At 33.1% G+C, this 9,612-nt stretch overlaps 1 protein-coding gene across 1 annotated transcript; it reads right to left on the bottom strand.

The window, feature by feature from the left end:
* Nucleotides 1–2,488: 2,488 nt before the first annotated feature.
* Nucleotides 2,489–7,617, bottom strand: LOC117178628 (calponin homology domain-containing protein DDB_G0272472-like). The gene is made up of 3 exons (XM_033370051.1): nt 7,028–7,617; nt 4,834–5,031; nt 2,489–4,724 (listed from the first exon to the last, which is right to left on the bottom strand). Exons 1-3 carry the CDS (start codon nt 7,372–7,374, stop codon nt 2,654–2,656), a joined length of 2,616 nt encoding a protein of 871 aa, XP_033225942.1. The 5' UTR covers nt 7,375–7,617; the 3' UTR covers nt 2,489–2,653.
* Between the last annotated feature and the right edge of the window lie 1,995 nt (nt 7,618–9,612).

The raw sequence follows: 9,612 nt of genomic DNA, 5'->3' as shown, positions 1-9,612 counted from the left end.
TGTGCAGTATATATATAAAAAGTATTTTTTTGGCCCAGGCTGAAAAATTTGCTTTTTGAAGCCTTTTCTCAGTTCATAAAGCGACACTTCTTTGTGTGGCTAAAATTTGGAAACTGCTCTAAAAAGACTGTATATATACGCAAGAAATGTCTGGTTAAATTAACCACCTAGGCGAAAGAATTATGTATAGTTTATATATAGTGTGAAGTATTATACATTATATAAAATATATCAACTTTTCCCGCCTGGGCCGAATTCTGTTTAAATATGCCCTTTAAAGTTACTCATCCAGTGACAACTTAACGAAACCACAAAAGAAACGTCGGAAACCGAATTTCTTATATAAGTGCTATAAAAATAGTTTGGGACGTCCGCGTAAAATTATGTTGTCCTCGTTTTCGTCTCAAATTATTTTTTTCACCTCTTAACTGTTCGGCTCGACTTCAGCTTTGTCTTTGGCTCGCTAAAGGCTGGCCTATACAACTCCACTTTCGGCTTAAAGACACACAGTGGGCTAGAATACCGAAAAGCTGGCTAAAATGCGAAAAATTAACTTTCAAAATATAATTCAACATAAGCAGTCCTACTAAGAACTATCTACTCGTCCACTGTCATAATACTGTTTATCAAAATTGACGTGTATGCTTCAACCTATAGAGGATAAAGTCGGAAATAGTTGATGGATGAATAAAATTAAAAGAGTATTTAGAACAAATTGTGTAAAAAATAATTGTTAAAATCTTTTCAAATTGTTTAAACAAGTTATCTTAGACTTCCATTGTTTTATGTCTTCTTTTATGGCATTTATTTTCAGTAACGATTAAAAGATTCAATTCAATTAAATATTTGAATAATATGACGAAGAAATAAAGCAATAATGATATTGTACCTGCATAATCTTTGATTTATAATTTAATGATTTGCCACTTTATCAGTTAAATATTTTGTAAAATTCTTTGAATGATAAAAAAATTAGCTGTTTGAAAATTCTTATAACCAGTGCTCCCTAAAAACATACAAAAAAGAAGGTTAGAAAGTAGCGACCCAAAAAGCCTACAATAAAAAAAATTAAATTAGATTTAAAATACTTTGGTTTGTCTTTTGCCCAGCTTTTTGGAATTCGAGCCCATTGTGTGGCGACTGTTGGTGTGAAAAAAATCATCTTCAGCCAAAAACTTCTAATCGTTTACATGCATACAATACATTGAAATTAATTTATATCTTAGGGATTTGGTATTAATCCTATCTTTTATAAATGTTAAAATTAGCTAGAATTAACTAAAAAGAAGCTAAAAATGTATTATAATTAAGATAACGATTTATGTATATATTCTTAAAACTTGATAAGGGATTGGATTTTATCTTTCTTCTCTATATACGGAGAAAATTTTTGTTGTAAAATTTGATATTATAATATTTATTTTTACAATAAGACAATATCAAACCAGGATATTGCGTCACTATTTCAAGAATTCCTATCGTGAATATTAAACTATGAAGTTACTGAGTTTATCGAAAGAGAATATATAAATGTTCAAATAATTGTACTTGTACCAAAAGAAAGTTTCTATCACTTATAGAAAATATCGTGAAGTTTACAAAACTCATTAGTGTAGGCATTATTTCTATGTATATATCACTTTTTATATCACTTTTTCTTAAATTAAATCTGCTGTCGAAGATATTAATCTTTCTAACTTCAAATGTCAATTATTAAGTTTAGAGTATATTTATAACTGATATGGGAAAAGCATACAATTTTAATTTCGCTGAGGCAATTAATACTATTTTCTCGACTATTTCCTAGTTGCCATCAAACTATTGTAAAAATAAATATTATAATGCAAAATTTTACAACCAAAATTTTATCCTTGTACAGAATGATTCCACGTCCACATGCCATGCTACGTTAAAAATTGTGCAGCGTAATTGATAGCAATATGTTACTGACGTCTTTTTATTGAATTTCATTGTATATTGTATATTGTAGTATACTGTGAATAATATTCGCACTCGATTGCGTCTTTGGAGCTCAGTTTTGGCGTTGAAGATTCCTTTCTTCGAAAATGGTAACTTCTAATTGGTCAATAAAATGTTTCCTTAAACTCCTGACCACTTTCTCTCTATTCCGTTATTCGATACTTTGAATGGGAGCAGCCAATATGGAAAGGTGTACCAGGTATACTGAACATTATAGAAAGTAGTTTGTGAAACTCTCACCTCTGCTTATATATGTATATCCAGCCCCTTTTATTTATATATAAAAAAAGAACAGGTACATGCTTCTAGACTATTTCCTTTTATATCGAGGCATGGAATTATACCATTTCATTAAAAAAATAATTCTTTCCCATGCGATTTATAATTTAAAATTTCCACTAAATTAAAAAAAAATTAAAATGGTTGTTTTACATTACTTGAAGATGTTTGTCAGTGTTAATTAAATGAATTTGCAACTAAAAGTTTTAAACCCCCCCCCTCCCCCCGTGGATTGAAATACTTATTAAACTTTATATTATTGCGTGAAAAACCAATTAGGAATTTAATTTTCATAAGAAAAAGTGTATTTGTTCACAAAGTTGCACTTCTACTATAAATTTGTAAGTTTCCCACTAAATGCGCATTCACTAAATAAACAATCACTAACAGCTTATCATTCAAGATCAAACGCATTTAGTTCGGTTTCCGGATAATTGGGAGTTTTCTTCTCTCCAGTTTTAACCACTTCTCTATCCTTAAGCATGATAATATTATGATGAGCCTTATGAAGGGTTTCCAAATGAAATCTTCTCCAAAGAATAGCATTTTTATTAAGACTCAGCGTGAAATCCTCCCATTGACCACGAGTAACTTTATTATCTTGCATTTTTTTAACCTCTTCAATAAGCTTTTGCAACCAAAGTGACCAATTTCCAGCTGTTTCTGTGGTATGGTGAATCCAATTAGACCAATGTCGAACTTCTTTCGATTCAGCTTCAGGAGGATATTTCTCTAAAAGAAGAATCTGAGACTCAGTCAGAACTTTGCTAAGCCAAGTTGCAATCTTCCCAGCCATTACATCAATCACGTCTTTAGCATTCTCAGTCAGTGAGGTCGGATTTTCAGTCAACACTGCATTGTGGAAAATTTCATAAACTGACCGATGCAGACGATTTATAACTGGATCTTGTCCAGTATTTTCTTTTTTATTTTCAATCATGCTGTAGAGTGTATTGCATATTTGTATAAAGGTGACAAAAGGTAGATCTGATTGGAAGACTTTAATTGGAGGACAAGTCTCTATAGGAATGAACTCTTTTGTTTCAGGTATGGGCTTCTCCTCTGCTGGGGTTATTAAATCAATTTCTTTAGTTGTTGTAGATTGATCGACCTCTTGCACTTCTCCTTCTTTTAATGCTTCTATTCTTTTTGCTTCAGCTTCTTTTTCTTTGTTCTTCTTTTCAGCTGCTTCTTCTAGCTTTTTTTGTTCAGCCTTCTCTTCTATGCGTATATTCTTAGCTTCTTTTTCTACTCTTATCTTCTCAGCTTCTTTTTCTGCTCTTATCTTCTCAGCTTCTTTTTCTGCTCTTATCTTCTCAGCTTCTTTTTCTGCTCTCATCTTCTCAGCTTCTTTTTCTGCTCTTATCTTCTCAGCTTCTTTTTCTGCTCTTATATTCTCAGCTTCTTTTTCTGCTCTTATCTTCTCAGCTTCTTCTTCGAGTCTTATCTTCTCAGCCTTTTCTTCTAGTTTCTTTATTTTAGCTTGCTCTTCTTCTAGTCTTGCGTTTTCAGCTTCTTCTATTCTTTTTGCTTCAGCTGCCTCTTCTACTATTTTCCTCTCAATCTCTGCCTCCTCTAATCCTGTCTTCTCAGCCTCTTTATCTTCTAATATTTTCATTTCAGTCTCCTTTTCAACCTGTTTCCTTGCAAGCTCCTCTTCTTCTGCTCTTTTATTCGCAATCTCTGCCTCCTCTAATATTTCATTCTCAACTGCTTCTTCCTCAAATGTTTGACTTTCAGCCTCTTCTTCTGCATTTCTCCTTTCAGTCTCTTCTTCTTCAGCTTTTTCATTTTCTGACATCACTTCTCCCTCAGCTTCTCCCTCTTCAATCACATTCTGCTCCTCAGTTTGAGCCGAACTATCCCGTTCAGATTTCTTTTTCTGATTTCCTTCATCTTTCTTATTCTCATCTTTCTCCTTGTCTTCTTTATCATCTTCACTCTCTTCATCTGACTTCGCAGATAAGGTGCTTTCTGTTTCTTCTTCACTATCTTCTTCTTCTTCTTCTTCTTCTTCTTCCTCTTCAGTCTCTTCTTCCTCTGCTTGCTTCCTTCTTACACACTCTTCTTCTAATTCTTTTTTATGATCCTCTGCAACTTCCAAAAGGACTCCAGAAATCCAACATGATATCACATCTGCCAGAAATCTCATTTGTTGTGATTTACGATCTCCATGATCAATTGGTGTATACTCTATGATCAAACTTAAACGTCTGAGAATCACATCTGCTATGTCTCGATATTCTTCTCTTGGTATCGGGCATTTCCAATCCAGAATACTTTTCACGAATCGTTCTGCTATTAGGTATTGACAACAAACTGCCTGGGGGTCAAATCGTGGATAATCGCCTTCCACTTTTCTCTTTTCTATTTCTTTTTTCAGTCGACATTTTATTTTTCCTTTTTTTTCCTTACATTTCTTGGTTGAGCGAATTTTCTTGTCATGGAATAACTGCGCTGCCTGTCTAGAATAATATAAATAAATTATTTCTGAATTGTCACAGAAAATTGCATTAATACGTTCTTATTATTATTCTTAAGAATAAAAAAGTAAATGTATGATTTTTTCATTACTCTGGATTCAATGAAGCTACGGCCTCGACCATATTGATCAAATTATCCAATAATTCTGGAGCTAGCGCATCTCCTCGATCTTCGATAGTTCTTAGTATGCGCTGTATTGGAGGCCTAGCAAGTTCCGCAATTCGAGGAGAGATCGGTTTTAATTTTCGGGTTACAGGTTTTTTCAAACATTGAGGTTCACATTTTCGACTAAATGAGACGTAAATAATTAATTTTTCTAATTAATTATGCTCATGTTATACTGAAGATAAACATATCCGTAATCGTGACGCGAATTTTCTTGCTTTTTTTCAGGGATTCGTAGTTTCGGATCGGCTAGTAACCCTTATAGTTACGATCGAGCGTCTGTCGTACGCTTTTCGGGAGGGGGAATAGGTTAAATTACGGGAAGTAGAAGAAATGAGGGAGTATTGGTGGTCAGAAGAATTAAGGGAAATGAGGGAGGGAAGTGAAAGGAAGAGAGGAAGGGAAGTTTGAGGAAGGGTAGTATGGTAGTGCGGGGGAGTAGAGAAGAGTAGGAAGGGGGAGTGAAGAAAATTAAAGAAATGAAAAGATTCGAAGTGCTTCATTAACGTCTTAATACGCTATGAAACTCTCTTCCGTAGGCTTGCTGCACCTACTTTTACTCATTTTATAACATTTGAATTAACTGAAACTCTATGTGATACTATAAGATGCTAAAAAATGCACTTGATCATTAAATGTTACTTTCTATATATTTTATAAAAATATATTTAAATTATAACAAAATTTCAAGATTAGGAAGACCGTCACGATAACTGGAACGTTTACCTTACCTGATTCTTATACCGACATTTTTTCAACATCCCACGTCCACATAAAATAAGATATCGAGTTGAAAATTGAGTACATTGAATAAGCAGCATGCAGAGATTTTTTAACGATCCAAACATTCTTTAGTACACATTATTTTAGTTCCCAAATTTTTAACTCTAACTTATACTGCCTTAAGGCCATGTCATAATAACCTCAAAGTAATTTTTTGCAACAACTCACGTTCATACGAATTGAGATATCAATCTGAAAAATATTAAATTAAAGAGCAGACACTAGTGAATGTTTGTCTACTCGTACTTAATATAAAATCGTATGGACGTGATTTGTTGCAAGAAATATGTCGAGAAATTATTTTGACCTATTATATGAGCTACTCAGATCCTGAATGTTTGTTTCCACAGTAATCAATATTTTTCGGTAAAATGTTTGAAAAATGGTAAAAAAAACATGAAAACGAAGGCAACCCGGCGCACAATCTTACGTCGGACTGCCGCACATAGCTCTTAAATTGTAATTTTTAACTCATGAATAAATATAAATAAATAATTATGAACATATAAAAAGATAAAGAGTGTTTCAGTTATGTGATAAATTGTGGGCAAATGTGGAAAAGAATGAAGTCATGCCCTAGAAGGCCCAGAAAATGGAACGGCAACTATGTGGGCACTTATAGGTCACGCAATTGCGTAACAGTTCCATTCACAAGGTCTATTATGGATACATATCCCATTTTTGATTTGATTAATACAAAAATTATGAGGTCGAAAAAACGGGTATTAAATTTGTATTTGATTTTTCAAACAAAAACTAGGCTATTTACTTTGGTTTCATATTTCTGATCATTTCCCAAAGCTTCAGGCACAAATATTGATTCTTGTGGATACTGAATTGCGGAAACAAAAAAATTACTTTGAAAATTTTTTTGAATTTTTTGTTGTATTTTCCGAAATTTAGGACCATAAAAACATTTCTTACTGCTTTCCTTGATTTTCACACAAAGCGCCAGATCGAGTTGAACATTTGGGAAAATAAATGAACAGCACTACGAAAGGTGGGTCTGTTCTTAAATTTGTATAATTATTTAAAAAAGTTTTTTTTGTAAATAATTTTTGTATACTTTTTTCATAACTATTATAATTCATGACCAGACCCACCTTCCTTAGTGCTTCTTATTTAATATCCCAAATTTTCAACTCGATGTAGCGCTTTGTGTGAAATAAAATGGGAAATAAAAAAAGTGTCGGTATAGTAGGAATTTAATCACGTGACCCACTCGTCACATGGCCTTATGGTAGAAAATCGGGTAAGTATGGCATGGCCTTAAGTTCATTGATTGCATTACTTAAAAATATATATTTATAATATTTATACCTTTATTATGTATTACCTTGGAGTTGCAAGCATATTAAGATGTTCTTTCTTTGATAAACAGTGTCGTGGTATGGTACTCGGTTTCAGAAGTTGGCACTCTTTATCAAAAATATGAATAGTACTCCATTTCACTTCTCTGTCTTTTATTATTATTTTTTTATTGGTACAACAATCTTCATCCTCATCTCTTTTCTGTGATGTCGTCAATTTTACCTTCCTCTTTTTCGCATCATCTTTAATTTTTTTTTTTGGCACATTAAAATGTTCTTTAACCGGCTCTTCTGGCTCATCTGCTTTCTTAATTTCATCTTCAACGGGGGTGGCCAATCTAACATCCTCAGGTTCGTCTTCGTTTTCCTCCATGCTTTTGTAATTTACTTGAAAAATATATGCAGACTTGTTTCTTTTTTAAGTTTATATTTTATTGCTAACAAAAAATATTCCTCTAATACCGTTTCAATTAATTTTGTAACGTTATGTCATCTTCATTCCAATATTATCAGTTGCAGGATTTTTTTTAGAAATTTTCAGAAAAGTCGTGATTAACATTTTTTTGCATACAAATTAGAGGTTAGTGAATTTTGAAAATGATATTTCTGAATGAGTTATATATTTTCTAATTTTGCGGAGTGAACTTTGGTTATAACATTAGATTTTGTTTTTCGATTTTAGATAGTATTCTTTTTCAAATTGTGTGGTTCTTTAAAAAGCGGAATTTCTTTTGTAAAGGACTTTGTGATTTTTTCAATAAAATACTATTATTTTTAAAATTATAAATCTCCTGTTGGTTTTTGAAGTTGATAGCAATATGTATGAACTTATATTTTGAGAAAGAACTATTTTTTTGGTATATATAATATGGTCATCGAATGCATTTCTTTACCTTTGAATATGAACCCTCGCAGCAATATCATATAACGAGATATCCCGTTCGATCCCATTTGTCTTCCAGGTTGTCTCAGGGATATTCCAGGGATAAACGATCGGAGATCTCACAAGGCGAAAATTGTCATATCCCAAGGATATCCAGGATATCTATGGGACGTTTCTAGGATATTCAAATGTCCTAAAATTTGTACACATATGTCCAACTTAAAAAGTTTTAATATCCCAAAAACTTCCCATGGATACACTGAGGATATTCCTGAGATACCCTATTTCTGTCTTGCGGAATACCCGACGGGTTATTCGTAGGATATCCCTGGGACAGCCTGGGAGATAAATGGGATCTACTGCGATATCCCGGTATATCATATTGCTGTAAGGGAACCTACTCACTCTACAATCACTAATAGTAATACGAGTATAATTGAAAGAATGCTTTTTTCAAATCTTTATTTGAAAAAGAAAAATGTATACCCTTTTTAAACTTGTATTTATGTCGCTCCATGTCCCCACTGAAACATGACGTCATACCTTTCAATATTTACTAACTAATGAAGCTGGACATTCATGCTTTTTCCATTAGGGGGCCCTTTATCCGAAAAATATGACAATATAGGCTACGAAACCATAGTTTTGGGGGCCATCGGTGTCAAGGGGCCCATGATAACCGACCTAGAAACCCTGGCAGTAGTTACGCCACTGATTTTAGGTATATCCAATTGTGAGGAATAGAAAAAATTGACAAAACTGTATACTGTGATATTACTCTACAAAATTACCAGTACGATTATTTCTTTGCTGAGATCTTTTTAAATGTTTCAACGTTAGCATGTATGTTTATTTTTTAAAGTGAGATATATAAAATGTTTTCTTTCGTAGCGTGCGTATTGTATATTGTACTTTATTACTTGAGAACGGTCACCAAAAGAGATTCGTAATTTTGAGGTTATATTTTGAGTTTAAATTATTATCCAACTTTTATTTGATATACATAAATCTATTTTCTGAATACACTGAAACTCTGAGATAGGGCTCCCTGATGTATTTCTTCTTAGAATTATTGCTGCGTCGCGGGTATAAATAAGAAGATCTGAGGGGGTTGTACGGTGGTCACTCAGGCTTGAAAAACGGGAGCGTTGCGTAAAGGCGCTGTACCCTAACCTAACGGTCTAACTGTGTGAACGTCTAATGACGCATCAACAGTTTATTTGAAGTGTGAATTATGTATTTACACATAACGAATAAGCATGATGGCGAACTCGCATCGACCAGCAGTGAGACTCTGATAAATGAAGCCAACTGAAACCGATGGGACTGATTCACTGATCAGATTACTTCGTGTAATCAAATCAGCCCGTCTTTAACCCGACTACTGCGCCATCCGACGTACGAATAATATATATCGCGAAGTAGTATCTCGAAGTTATTGGCGCAATTTTCATGAAAAAAGCAGTGAATATCAATCTATTCAATTCAAAAATGTTATATAACGGTTTATAATTAATTATTTCCATAAGGCTTCATGTTAATATTTGATTTAAATTTAAATTTCTTCTAAATTGGTGGCACTGTAGTGCACCGTTGCGGAATTAAAAAAAATTCTAGCTAAAATCAATTACTTTTCATGGCTGTTATGTACTAAAATTTAGTTTTGCACTGACCATTATCAAGTTTTAGAACTGACCTTTTGGTCAGAACTGACCGTTAGAATATGCC

Source organism: Belonocnema kinseyi, chromosome 8 (genome assembly GCF_010883055.1).
Source record: "Belonocnema kinseyi isolate 2016_QV_RU_SX_M_011 chromosome 8, B_treatae_v1, whole genome shotgun sequence".
NCBI lineage: Eukaryota > Metazoa > Arthropoda > Insecta > Hymenoptera > Cynipidae > Belonocnema > Belonocnema kinseyi.
The sequence above is the reverse complement of the archived record's forward strand: the minus strand, read 5'-3'. Positions and strand labels throughout refer to the sequence as shown.

Bases quoted from the DNA above. Each gene is read 5' to 3' on its own strand.
- LOC117178628 (XM_033370051.1), bottom strand. From the start codon at position 7,374: ATGGAGGAAAACGAAGACGAACCTGAGGATGTTAGATTGGCCACCCCC. The intron at 5,032-7,027 runs GTAATACATAAT...CGTCTCATTTAG, and splicing joins AATATGCTTGCAACTCCAAG to TCGAAAATGTGAACCTCAAT. The intron at 4,725-4,833 runs GTAATGAAAAAA...ATATTATTCTAG, and splicing joins GTAGCTTCATTGAATCCAGA to ACAGGCAGCGCAGTTATTCC.